The sequence below is a fragment of the Phallusia mammillata genome, chromosome 4 (assembly GCF_965637545.1).
Source record: "Phallusia mammillata chromosome 4, kaPhaMamm4.hap1.1, whole genome shotgun sequence".
Lineage (NCBI taxonomy): Eukaryota > Metazoa > Chordata > Ascidiacea > Phlebobranchia > Ascidiidae > Phallusia > Phallusia mammillata.
This window is the reverse complement of record NC_137255.1, coordinates 16,656,176-16,670,537: the sequence shown is the minus strand read 5'-3', so window position 1 is coordinate 16,670,537 and position 14,362 is coordinate 16,656,176. Positions and strand designations below refer to the sequence as shown.

The window sequence follows — 14,362 nt, the reverse complement described above, 5'->3', positions numbered from 1 at the left end:
TCTAATACTTTGTAGGTAGCCTAAACCGCTTGCCTGTGTAACATTTTACATTCAGTAAAGACATAAGATGCATTCGTCTTGCCTAAGAGCAAAATGGTTTGGGTTGGAAATTAAGCTATCCTCGAGGAGGGTTTTATTTGGTTAATCCACCTTTACAGCATGTGGGCTAAACTGATCGTAGAGGCGATAGATTTGCCAAGTGAATGGATTTATGTTTTTACGAATTTGAATTTCTGCATGCTTTTTCTAAATTAGGTGTGAAACGGCTTAGGGTATTTTTTAAGATTAGGTGACCAAAACTATAAAGAAACGTTTGTTTGTTTGTTTGTTTGTTTGTTTGTTTGTTTGTTTGTTTGTTTGTTTGTTTGTTTGTTTGTTTGTTTGTTTGTTTGTTTAGTTGGCTAATAAGGTCGTAAAACATTAACCACGTTTTATAGCTCACCTTAGATACCAAAATCGGAGGGGAAAAATATCATAATATAACCAGCCGCAATGTTTGTCGAACACATTCTAGGCACAATTATAGCTTTTTACTGTTGTAAGACGACCAAAAATTATTCTTCACATTTGCTTGTATCTCAAATGCAGAAAGATGTTGTACAACAACCCAAGAACAAAGAAAGAAAGTTCCCAAAAGAAAAGTTTCACGGTATAGTAATTTTTAAGATAAAAAAATCAGCATTAATGTCAAATTCGAACTGTAGACCAGTGTTTCCCTAACTTTTTGACTATATTTTAAAGATCCTAATTTGGGTCGAGACCCACATTTCGCAGACCCCTGTAAACGACCACGGACCGAAACGCTGCTAAGGGCATTTATGGGGAAATGTCAAATTCTTACAAGAGACATTTAACGAAGATTAATGTATAGACATTTACATTACTGCATTTGCACACTGTATATATAATACCCTGTAAAAAGTATTGAATACCATCTAAGTGCAAATATGTGCCCCTTTCACACGAAGCTGCCTTGTTAATTTAGTAAGTTGCATACTAACTATACCCGATCGTTTCAGTGGTATATTTCACTTGTAAAATTAAAGCAACTCACAAAGGCAAAAAGTGATTTATTGTAGTCACGGGGCTATTATGTTAAATTCGTTTGAAAACCCAAATGATGTTACGTGTTAAGTCAGACCCTATTTTAAATTATCAAGCCTAAACAAATCCCATTGTTTAATACAGATTAATGGAACAGGTTGCCGAACTTTCCACTCCTAAACAGGTCGCAGAAGAAAAGTTTTGTTCAGATAGGGATAACCAGTATTTAATTGAGTTAAGATTTTGCTTTAGGAAGTAAAACATAGCGACACAATTGTTATGAACGATCATTAAGCCGGAAGTATAGCTGCACAAGGTTAAAACGTAATGGAGCGTTCAGTACAATAAGGTACACCATTTTGCAAAAACGCAGGTGCCGCAAGGTGTATTTATTGTGAATTTGTAAAAATTTTAACAATCAATTGGCAATCTGTAGTGTAAAACTTAAACAAAGATTTTTTTATTTTAAACACCGTTAAAGCGGTTACGATTAATTTTATCTAAGTAACACGTAATTGGAGGTACCGTCAATGCTAAGCTTCTCAGCAGTGACGCGAAAAGAATCGGTTGTTTCTTGCAGCGCTTTTCAACAGCGGATCGCCACCGTAGTCGCATATGGGTGCATATGTGTTGACCGTTGAACAAAAAATGCAAATGTTATAGTAAAAGTACTTTGCTGCAGAAACTTCGTGTGTATGATTACATACAGACACCACTAATTTAATGCTATTTTGTTTCGTTTGATAGATGTCACTTCAAATATTCATTTGAGGTCGATCTGAAATAAAAAAACGCCTAAGGGTTGAACAAATCACAAGCGAGAATGTAATAAGCAGCATCAGTTCTAGTGTTTGCTCGAGAAAATGAAGTTGAAGAGCACTGGTATCGTACATAAGTGGGTCTACTTTAAATCCCTTCACTTCATTGTCTTGATCAAAAATGAAAAAGCCAGAAAGCTCGTGGTTAATATACGCCGTAGCCCGTAAAACACAAGCTTAACAAGAAAACATCGATTGATGAACCGTCTCCATTACAATGGACTGTATGCAGTCTGATTCTTTATGAACAAGCTCTCTAGCAGTATTATCTTTAATTAAGCATTTTTAACAGTTGCCAAGTTCGTGGTGGATTTCTTTCAAATATGATGTTTGCCTCAAGTAAGAGTAAAATATTTTTGTTGTCGCATTATTTCACGATAAGCTCAAAAAGTGTTCGTAAGTAAATTAAAAAATAATTTTTAGCATAAGTCGCAAGGTGTCAGAATACGTAGATGAGAAATGAGGAGCAGCCGGTGAAAAAAAGTTGTAGTTTTTTTCCTTGTTTTGGTAGCTTAATTATACATATGTACTTTGACATAATCGATAGATATACAACGAAAAAGTGTATTGGCTAGAGTTGTACGATTTGCGTTTAAATGCTTGGTTCATCACTACCAAATACCTCCTGCAGAAAGCAAAGCACTACGCAGAACTATAGGCTGATTACAGTACAAGAAATCAGTTGACAGCAAAAAACGCTCTTTTGGGAAATTCCGGTCCATTAGAAAGGAGTTTGGCTCCGAAACACGAGTCCAAAAGAAATTTAATCCGAAGAATAAAAGTTGTTTCGCAACTGCATTTTTAGCCACAATTTGTTTTACAGTTCACTGGTATAACGCTATCAGCATGCACTTTTGTGTTTTTAATACCCAAAGAATAGAGATAGTTATATTGTAAAGATAGTTTACCGTATTTACCGTAAATTTGTTATTGAAAAAGCGAGAATCGATGCTTCAGATAATGGTTTATTTATTTAATCCAATTTTGTATCGTTTTAAAGCAGAGGTAATCAACCTTTCACATGCGGGGGCCATATGAAGATTACAGTAATTGAATGAACACAGACGATTGACATGGAAATGTTAACACAAGAAAACAGAGTTATTTTTTTAGAACGGTTTGCACATTCAAAAAATTCAAAAAAGGCTTCAACTGATAATTTGTGTGTCTGAACTGGTTTAGGGGAGACCTCTAGAGCTGGGCTAGGCAACCTTTCAAACGCCGTGTGCTAACTTAATAGTTAGGTCAAAGCGCCAATGGCTTTGTTTGCCAACATTTTGTGTGTATTCGTTTTTATGCCAGCTGTCTTGAATAATAAAAGCAAGTGTTATTTTGGGCTAGTTGCGTATAAATCTAATTTCTTTTGACAGCTATTTAGTTGAATCATGTATTTTAAGCAAAAGATTTGGGTAGTTGGTTTTCTTTTGACAACTATTCTCATCTTCTATTCTTTTGAAAAGCTTTCTCAAAGTAAGAAACACACACCGCCTGGAGTGTTTCATGTGCACAAAGATGTATTGGAACCACTAAGGGCGAAACCAGTTCAAGAATGGTTTTACGGTACTTGTACAGTATCTATAGCAGGGGTGTCCAACTCGATTACATCGCCGTGCCAATTTTTGTTTTAAAATATACTCGCGTGCCAACGTTTGGTACTTTTTCCAAACCATGTCTAAAACGTCTTAACGGTACGGGCTCAATCCGAATATTTGGCCAATATGTAGAACCATATTAAATGGTTAGAAAAAAAACGTGTCGTCAAGTGCGAGTAAACTTGTTTATGATACTCCAGAAACCTTTTATTCCGTTTATGCGACACAAGATACGAATAGTTTGCACTGCAGGGGCACCGACGTGGAGTACTTTGTGTAACGTCGAAATCGCATCTTTGTTCAAGTTACGTCGGTTTTGAAAACGTATTTCCAACTAACCACAAATGCGTTTGTAGTCACGTAATTAATTGAACTAACATCGATTGAAACGCAACAATTACAATTTTTCGAAATAAATGGGCATTTTATTGCAACATAAGCATTGCACGTACACTCACGTTTTAATATTGAAACGTGAATTGATTTAAAAAATGCAATTTAACAGTGGGTTGTATAACTTTACTAATGATCATCTTTACCAAAGTCAGACGAAAGGCCAAGAGGAATCAATAGAAGCAAATTTAATTGCGTAACAAATCCTAATGTTTACCATATGAATGTGCAAAAGCTCGCGTGCCATTTTCAAATGCTCTGCGTGCCACTTTTGGCACGCGTGCCACGTGTTGGACACCCCTGATCTATAGCGATGCACCAAACCCGTTTCCAAAGGTTTTGACCAAAACCGAGCATTTGTTGGAACAAAAGCCCAAATAATTTCCATCACATTGGTACTTATTTTTCGTAAAGAATAGTTGTTGCCCATGCAATGAACTCGGTCATGATGCTAGAAACAAAATTCATCAGCTGCACAAAACACAAATTATTGTACTGCTAATTGACGTTTTCTGACAAAATAGGCACCATATACCAAAAAAATGTGTGTAGCCTACTTGATGTGCCTATCATAAACAGTCAAATTGTTTTGTTTTAGACCAACAATCACATAGTTCTCATTTGATTAACGTAACCAAGGACGATTTATCAGACGCTGTGAAGCTCTCTGCGTTGTCCGACCCATCAGAGTATGCTAAGGCCTACAAGAAACGGTTTGACGTTTATTACAACAAGTTAACTGATTTTCTGCCTCCACAGACAAACGGTAAGTCCTTCTCTCGAACAGTGTTTCCCAACTTGGATCGCACACGCCCCTGGATATTTTTTTTTTATAGTGGAGCGACACGTGGGGGATTGCGGTTATGCAAAAAACTTGATTTGATTTGTTTTTCGTTTCTCTCTGTTATGTATATTCAAAGTTTGTTTAAGTCTTGTTTGAAACATGTCTAGCGGAAAAGTAGCCTAGTTAACATTTTCATCAAAATAATATGACGCATATTACAACATGTGTGACAATGGGATTTCGAAATTCTCATTTAGAAATTGTCATAAAGTTTGACCAATAGTTAACATTTTTATTTGATTCGCAAAGGAGTGATTATATTTTCGTACATGAGATCGGGAACTTCGTTTCTCGGTCAATTGTTCAACCAACATGATGACGTCTTTTACACCTTCGAGCCTCTAATGCCGTTTTACGACGACTGTGAAACAGACGTTGACCAAAAGGTGCAAGTTCTCGGTGATATACTCAAATGTGACTTTCCTGATGTTGCTCGGAGATATATAAAAAACCCTGCGGAAAGGGCGAAGTATCCAAATCATATGTTGTGCTTAAAGCAAAACTTTTGCTTCAGGTTGGTATAGCCTAAGTATAAGTTTATCAAAAATAAAATCAATAATGTAAAAGCATAGAGCCAATAAATGAAAATCAATAATAATAATAAATCAATACAAAATTGTTGGCTATTGACAAACACAATTTCGCAGGGAGAAATCAAGGGAATTGTGCACAAAGGAAATGTGTCCTTATGGTGATCATAAAAAATGCAGGCACTGTGGTCCAGTGCACATTGCTCGAGCAAACAACATTTGCAGATCCAAAAAGGCAGGTAGAAATGTAGTGCCCTAATTATACACTCATGTTTAGACAAGTGGTTTACTAACTAATTAGGCATACCGCACACTAAGAAAATAGCTTATGTGACAAATTTTATAGGTTTTAAGACCTGAAACGATTTCGAAGAAATTTTTTTGCAACCTAAGTGTGATTGACAAGACTACTTTTCGTAACAAGTTAGATCAAACAGACGCCTTTTACCCCACTCGCACTCGCCACCAATCCTAAAATATGAGATAAGAGCTACACTTATTTACGAAACAAATATTTGTAAAATAGCACAACTTTACAGAAATTAATTTTGGCATCGTTTTTTGCAGATGTCGGTGATAAAAGCCATTCGTTTGTGCAAAATACAACATTTAAAAAAGCTTGCTATTGACAAGAATATCAATTTAAAGGTAAATGGCCTTTACATTGTTTCTGCTACTAGAAAATGTTTAAAATTTGCTAATCATTTTAAAATAATTTTAACAAACGTATAAAAATTAACGTAACTAGTTTTTTACAATACAATAATCAAACCCTGTGATCGTTTTACAAGAGGTTTGCAGTAATACTTATTAATACTTTAATGCTTTAGCTTTGTTTCAGATTATTCATCTGGTACGAGATCCACGAGGAATCCAGAGTTCCAGAATAAAGGTCAAGGCGGAGAGCGTGTTTCTTCCAAACTTCTCGGAGAAACTTTGTTCACGAATGTTAAACAACGGACAAGCTGAAATGGCCACCAGCTCTGACACCAAGTGGCTACAAGAACGCTACATGATGGTCAGGTAAGACTCAAATTTGTGGAAATTAAACGCCACTCAACGTCGAAGCGTAATGCAAGGCGGTCAAATTTAACGTTCCTGCTTTCCCAGGTATGTAACGCTGGTTAAATCTAGTATTGTACCAAATATTTGGTTGCAGATTGAGTTTCAGCCAAATATTTTGTACGAATACTTTAAAGTACAAGCAGCGCAAAACTAGTTGCGTTAACTATCATTATGGTTTGGTCCAGCACAGAAAACATCAGAAGATTAATTGCAGGCCAGCAACAAGGAGCTAAGCAACCCGAAAACTTGGAGAATCTATAAGACAATAGTGCAACTCAACTATCTTAATGCACAAACATCACTGTTTGCCTGACAACTAAACTTAAGTTTTTGTGTTAAAAGCTTACCTTAATTACGACTTTGCTTGACGTCACAAATGATTCGGTTGATTTGCCTAAAACAGTCCCGATGTACCTTAAACGGCATGAAATCGATGATAACAGTTCTTCGTCGCCTTTCTATCGTACTTGAACAATATCCTTTGCAATTCAGGTACGAGGATCTTGCGCAGCAACCAGTAGAATACGCGGAAAGAATTTATCGATTTGTTGGGCTCGATTTGAACATAAATATAAAGAACTGGATTCAACAAAACACTGAATTTAATCTTAAAAACAATGTTACATGGAGTACGACACGAAATTCATCTGAAACAATGCAAAAATGGAGATCTCACCTGTCATTCGAGCAAGTAGCTGACACGCAAACAAAGTGTGCGTCGGTGTTGGACCTTTATGGATACAAGCAAGTAAAAAACGAAACTGAGCTCCGAAATCTGAAAATCCGAACTTTTAGGGAAACATAATACTTATATGCTCATTTCTTGTATGGATTTCGTATTAAACCATTATCTATCAACGAAGACTATGTTACAGAGTAATAACAGTTTTTGTCAACTAACTGGACTCAGTTAGGCTTGTATGTTTTGGACTTTTTATTGTTTTGCGCCATTGTGGATATTTTGCCTGTAATGGACAAAACGATAATGCGTATATGTAACCTGACGATCTCCCATACGCTTCGAACGAAGCTGTGCAACATACGACGAGGCAGGTAAGCACTTAATTTCACAAACCGACCAGAAGCTGGCGCTAAGGGTTTAGTGTTTATAACTGTTTACTTTTAATTTTATCATCGGCTTGCACTTGTATTTTCCAGCCAAAGCGAAAGCATGTCGACGAAAACAAGGAAGAATGCGTTTATTCGACAGTCATATATCATCATATCTGTTAATGCAACCATGCAGCATTGTTTCGCCAGATCCCAGACGTTAAAATGCGTTTTTCGGTTTCGTTAACCAAGATAGGCGAGTCATAACTGAGATAGCAAGGTTTGTGTACAACTTCATACGAATTGAATCAGCTGTGAACCAGAAAAGGCAGTTTTTTGTCAGTTGTGCGTTTTTCTAATTTTACTTCTAGGCGGGACGATTTCATAATTACCAATTGTATGAAAAATATGCAAGAGCTGTTCTAGAATCTAGGGGATACACAAAAATGAATTACCGTACTATACTTACAACCAGCTTTTATCGCAGTCTCGCAAACAAACAATACTGCTATTAATTGTGTGTGTTGGTCATTGTTGGTATGGTAAGGAGCGCAAGAGTAGACTTGTTTTGCTTTCACACCTCCTATCTATACAATCGCTTCTCAATCTGCGAAGTATTTGTAACTTTGAATTACGCAGAAGTGTTGGCGTAAACAACAATGGCGTAATTATACCTTATGGCGCAGTTCTCGTGCGCAAAAACTAATCACTAACAAACCAAAGTTAATTTTGCAGTAGTTGTTGTAACAAACCAAAATTTACTTTTTTGCACCGGTTTAGATTGATCGTAACGTTTTATTCTCCCGAAACCGAGGTGTCTTTACAATCGCTGACTTGCCATACCCCATCTTTTGCTCATCACTACTTTTTTGAAAAAAAAAACTATTTTCAAACGGACATCCACAGTTATGCGAGGTCGTGGATGCATTGTTCGCCATGTGTAGAAAAAATGCTACGCATAAATAGGATAGGATATAAGGTCTGTTGTAACTCAAGTTGTCAAAATTGTGTCTCTTAAGTTTTTCTGGTGTTTTACATGAATGGTTCTTTAATATTTCTTGTTTTAGAACACATTATTAAAACATTTATCTATGAGTTAGCAACGTTAAAAACATTTCAACAAGTAAAGAAGTAATTGTTAGTTTGATGATGATCAGCATGAAAACCATCAGTTATTACAACATAATCGCTTTGTACATAATAATTACTAATCATTCAGTAACCAACAAGTATGTGATTGACGTCAAAAACAAATGAGGTTGCCGTTTTAGGGCACGGTTACTGTTCCATATTGCAAGTACTATTTTGTTGAAAGTAATATTGTTCTTGATATAGTAATATTGTTTCTTGATTATATGTAACCTGACGATCTCCCATACGCTTCGAACGAAGCTGTGCAACATACGACGAGGCAGGTAAGCACTTAATTTCACAAACCGACCAGAAGCTGGCGCTAAGGGTTTAGTGTTTATAACTGTTTACTTTTAATTTTATCATCGGCTTGCACTTGTATTTTCCAGCCAAAGCGAAAGCATGTCGACGAAAACAAGGAAGAATGCGTTTATTCGACAGTCATATATCATCATATCTGTTAATGCAACCATGCAGCATTGTTTCGCCAGATCCCAGACGTTAAAATGCGTTTTTCGGTTTCGTTAACCAAGATAGGCGAGTCATAACTGAGATAGCAAGGTTTGTGTACAACTTCATACGAATTGAATCAGCTGTGAACCAGAAAAGGCAGTTTTTTGTCAGTTGTGCGTTTTTCTAATTTTACTTCTAGGCGGGACGATTTCATAATTACCAATTGTATGAAAAATATGCAAGAGCTGTTCTAGAATCTAGGGGATACACAAAAATGAATTACCGTACTATACTTACAACCAGCTTTTATCGCAGTCTCGCAAACAAACAATACTGCTATTAATTGTGTGTGTTGGTCATTGTTGGTATGGTAAGGAGCGCAAGAGTAGACTTGTTTTGCTTTCACACCTCCTATCTATACAATCGCTTCTCAATCTGCGAAGTATTTGTAACTTTGAATTACGCAGAAGTGTTGGCGTAAACAACAATGGCGTAATTATACCTTATGGCGCAGTTCTCGTGCGCAAAAACTAATCACTAACAAACCAAAGTTAATTTTGCAGTAGTTGTTGTAACAAACCAAAATTTACTTTTTTGCACCGGTTTAGATTGATCGTAACGTTTTATTCTCCCGAAACCGAGGTGTCTTTACAATCGCTGACTTGCCATACCCCATCTTTTGCTCATCACTACTTTTTTGAAAAAAAAAACTATTTTCAAACGGACATCCACAGTTATGCGAGGTCGTGGATGCATTGTTCGCTATGTGTAGAAAAAATGCTACGCATAAATAGGATAGGATATAAGGTCTGTTGTAACTCAAGTTGTCAAAATTGTGTCTCTTAAGTTTTTCTGGTGTTTTACGTGAATGGTTCTTTAATATTTCTTGTTTTAGAACACATTATTAAAACATTTATCTATGAGTTAGCAACGTTAAAAACATTTCAACAAGTAAAGAAGTAATTGTTAGTTTGATGATGATCAGCATGAAAACCATCAGTTATTACAACATAATCGCTTTGTACATAATAATTACTAATCATTCAGTAACCAACAAGTATGTGATTGACGTCAAAAACAAATGAGGTTGCCGTTTTAGGGCACGGTTACTGTTCCATATTGCAAGTACTATTTTGTTGAAAGTAATATTGTTCTTGATTATTATTTCGACTTTATATTTTCGATTTTTTTTGTTTTTTCGAAACAAACAAAAATATCCACGGTGGTCGCCACGCATGTCTTTAACCCAGATAACAAAAGAATGGCAACTGTTTGCGTATAGTCGTAGTGTTAACTTGTTTGATATGCAACGAACTTTCTTTAAATAAGGTTAAAGGGCGCTGTTGTAGATAGTCAATACTAGTGATGCATTAAATATGATTGTGGCCTGAAAAAACTACTTGATAGTTTTGTGGAATACATTTGACAAAATCGCATGTGACATCACCAGAATCATTTCGCTCCGCTTTCGACGTAATTATTCGTCGTTGCCTGTCTTTTGCCAATATTTTGCCTGGAGAATACAAAACGAAAATTCACGTATAACCCAGAGATCTCCTACTACGAAGCTGATAAGTCCAGCATGCCAGACAGGTAACGGTGCATGTGATTTGGCCTTCGACGAGCAATACTGAGCCTGTGTTTTTTGCCTTGCCTCGTTTGCTGGTGTAATAGGTACTAGACTAGGGTTGCTATATTTTATGATACACATTCCCTGACAAATTTTATCTCGGTTGCGTTAACCCAGTTTTTCTCAAACATTTTGGTTGTTTTTTTCTAAACGGTCCCTTTGCCATTATTTCAAGGACTCGCAATGCGTAATGTGTATTTTAGAAAAACGAAAGTTGATAGCAGGATTTCAGCCAGTTATGCAAAATTGCGCATAACAATGTTCCAAATCTGACATCACAGACAAGACAAAAACATTACAATTGTGCGCGAACAATTGCATTTTTGTTAGTTGTCATGCAATAAAGCCTATTGTTTAGCAATGGAGACGATCGATTTTCACTTTCATTTTGATTTAAACTTATTCAGTTGCACGAACTGACGCCAAATAAGAATATATAATTACTTCCACCTTTTCGCGGTCCCGGCAAAATGACCTGAAAGACCGACCCCAGTTTGAGAACCGCTGCGTTAATCTTTTTGCGATCTAAACACTTCTATTCCGGAATAAATTTAGAAAATTCGGAAGTCACACGGACGGCTACCCTAGAAACGTTAAATACGATACTCTGATCCTTGTCAATTAACTTTCTGTGTAGGCTTCTGTTTAGTTAAGTTTGTTAGGCTAAAAGCATACTACTCTTACTATCCTGAAACAATGAGCACATATATCAGGGTCGCCAACCTTGACCCCTCTAAAAACATTTCGGACCAATTTCACATAGAAAAAGCAAACAAAGAATGGGAGCTACCAAGACCTTTTTAAATTTGAAATAAAATACCACTGTAAAAGCGTTTTTATGTCTCGACTTTTTGTTGTTAGTTGGTTCCTTGCATACTAGGTACAGAGTTAAAGCAAATGAAACTTCCCACGTTCCCACGTAGCATCAAATTCTGTGTTTTCTGGAAACGCGGATTTGTATTTCCGTATTTAACGCGTAGTCAGACAACTAGTAACAAACAGGTATTGTTACGCGTGCATACACACTGCAAAACAGTAACTTTGTTTGTTAACCTACGCGCTGTAGGAATTAGGTATGTATGTGTATTACGTGTTCTTGCGCTTCCGATTGTGCTAACAGCAATAGTCCAGCCGTTGGTTAGTTTGTTTTATTATAACACCAACAGTAATGCAATTTAAACGTGGCTTGACGTAATGTGATTCATACGCCCAACCGAAGTCGAATCGAATAGAATAATGTCCAGGGCTGGGGCGAAGCCCAGTCAAATCTGCCCAACGAGAACTTGAAAGATACGGTATATAAACACATATCAAAACAACGTCATTAAACTACGCACATGGGATCTGTTATTGGCCTGGAGGCACAGAACGTTTCCATCCTGTGTTCAAAACATCAATTAGCAATTATATGGGATGTACCTCTGCGGTCTCACGCAATCAAACACTTGAGGTATATAAATCACGTAATGGGAAAACTTACAAGTCACGTCCGCTCTTACTCATGACGTCAATGCGAATATTACATCATTATGTTACATTAGTCTTCCTCCAAAAAGTGTTTTACAAGAAACATTCACAAGAAAGAATTGCGAAAAAACATGTGAAAACAATTGTGACGATACGAAGAAAAACATTTAATTAACCACACCAAAACTGATACGCGTTAACAGTACAATTTGTCATAACGCTTGCGCGTCTCTCGAGCTCGGTTGTCGACAGTTATCCGAAAATTCGAGAATCGGGCTCAGCAGTGGTATGGGAAATTCAAATGTCCTCCTTCATTGTGCCACAAGTTGTTGTATGAATTCACATTTCTGTAACAATAAAAATAAACAGCAGTACACGTACAAAACGGTTTGCTTTGTGCTAGAGCAAAATTTAGATGCAATTACAAATAACAAAACATCACTAAATAATAATCGCTTTTACTCTACGTGGTCAAAGTTATTCACGCAATATGCTTCGGTAAGCAACATCTGAGGCAGCTATGGCCTAGCAAAGATATCTGGTCTAGTGTCTAATGCATCATGTTTCCAATTGGGACGCCATCTAGCCAGTAAAGGTATAGCAACCTTGTGAAGTGTCATGGGAGAATATAAGTGCGGGGAAAAGCTCATCCCGTCAAAAATAGAGCATGTTGCTTGCAGACAATAAGGACTGGTGTAAAGCAGGTACGCGCGAAAAGCTAACGTATTTCTCAGAACCACGAAAAGTAATTAATTGTGTTTATCAGTCACAAACGCTACCAAGAGCTAACTTTTCCTAGGTGGCATACTAGAGAATAAAGTGTCTCAACTCGTAAAGTCGAGTCTCCACGAAGCTAATGGATATCGAGACAAGCAAAAGCGATAATAAAAAGCTTAGTTTCGAAATTAATAGTTCAAATTAAGTGTGTGTTTCACAATAAGTAGCTTTTAAACTAGCACATTACAAATAAAGAGACAAACAAAGGTGTTACGTGTTAGTATAACATATCCCAAGAATGGGGTAGGCAAAGAACTTAATGACATAACAAAAACAATAAGGAAAACTTAACTGGTAAGATTCAAGAAGCGTCATCGTTGAAGTAGTGATTCATGACGTAGCTTGATGTCGTCTTTGCTTATTCCATTTGTTCCGTAATCCAGTTATAATATAGACAGTTCGTGTTTCCGATCTCCGTACCTCGAATAGTACATATCCTCCTCAATAGCTCGAGCTTGATTGATTCGTCAAGAAATTGAAAGCTCGTGCTCTTGAATCCTTGTGGATGGATTGATTGATTGATAGTAACCTTCTAGCACTTGGCAAGGCTTAATGCTTGTTCGTCGACTAGTCGTAGTCTAAGCGATGCTTGATTGTTGCGGGGTTAAATTGTACCGCTTGCTTGATTGTTGCTTGACGCTTGAATGGATCAGAAGGTTATTTGTTGAATGGTTTAAGAAGGATTATCTTCGTTTAGATGATGAAAGATCTTCCGACCAAAAAAGTACAATTGTTTTGGTACTCACGGTCACAGTTGTTGTTGTTGTTGTTGTTGTGGTTGTTGTTTGACGTATTTCTTCTTCTCTTCTTGCAATTTACTGCTGGTAGCAAATCGCAGTCGGGGTCACCAATTGTAGGAATTAGGTATGTATGTGTATTACGTGTTCTTGCGCTTCCGATTGTGCTAACAGCAATAGTCCAGCCGTTGGTTAGTTTGTTTTATTATAACACCAACAGTAATGCAATTTAAACGTGGCTTGACGTAATGTGATTCATACGCCCAACCGAAGTCGAATCGAATAGAATAATGTCCAGGGCTGGGGCGAAGCCCAGTCAAATCTGCCCAACGAGAACTTGAAAGATACGGTATATAAACACATATCAAAACAACGTCATTAAACTACGCACATGGGATCTGTTATTGGCCTGGAGGCACAGAACGTTTCCATCCTGTGTTCAAAACATCAATTAGCAATTATATGGGATGTACCTCTGCGGTCTCACGCAATCAAACACTTGAGGTATATAAATCACGTAATGGGAAAACTTACAAGTCACGTCCGCTCTTACTCATGACGTCAATGCGAATATTACATCATTATGTTACAGCGCCGCCAGTTTGTCTCTTTACGTTTTAAGGTATAAAAGCGGTTGTAGCTATTTACAAGACACTTTTCTTCATTAATTTCATAGTAAGTTTATATATATATACTTTTTTTTGTTAAATTCCTGACTTTTAAGTACAACTTAACATTTCTCCTTGACGCAGATTTAAGCACTAAATTCCCTGGCATGTCAGGGAAAATCCTGACGTATGGCAACCCTATACTAGACCCGATGCATTTGTC

General features: G+C 36.9%; 1 protein-coding gene across 1 annotated transcript; it reads left to right on the top strand.

Moving 5' to 3' along the window:
- Window positions 1-3,247: 3,247 nt before the first annotated feature.
- LOC145223535 (carbohydrate sulfotransferase 1-like) lies at window positions 3,248-7,144 on the top strand. Its single transcript, XM_080089945.1, has 7 exons — window positions 3,248-3,332; window positions 4,446-4,613; window positions 4,941-5,090; window positions 5,339-5,460; window positions 5,789-5,869; window positions 6,063-6,244; window positions 6,779-7,144. Exons 1-7 carry the CDS (start codon window positions 3,248-3,250, stop codon window positions 7,089-7,091), a joined length of 1,101 nt encoding a protein of 366 aa, XP_079946071.1. The 3' UTR covers window positions 7,092-7,144.
- Window positions 7,145-14,362: the final 7,218 nt, after the last annotated feature.

Coding starts and splice junctions, on each gene's coding strand:
- LOC145223535 (XM_080089945.1), top strand. CDS start 3,248: ATGTATTTTAAGCAAAAGATTTGGGTAGTTGGTTTTCTTTTGACAACT. Junction 4,614..4,940: donor TCTGCCTCCACAGACAAACG/GTAAGTCCTTCT, acceptor TGATTCGCAAAG/GAGTGATTATATTTTCGTAC. Junction 5,461..5,788: donor TTGCAGATCCAAAAAGGCAG/GTAGAAATGTAG, acceptor CGTTTTTTGCAG/ATGTCGGTGATAAAAGCCAT.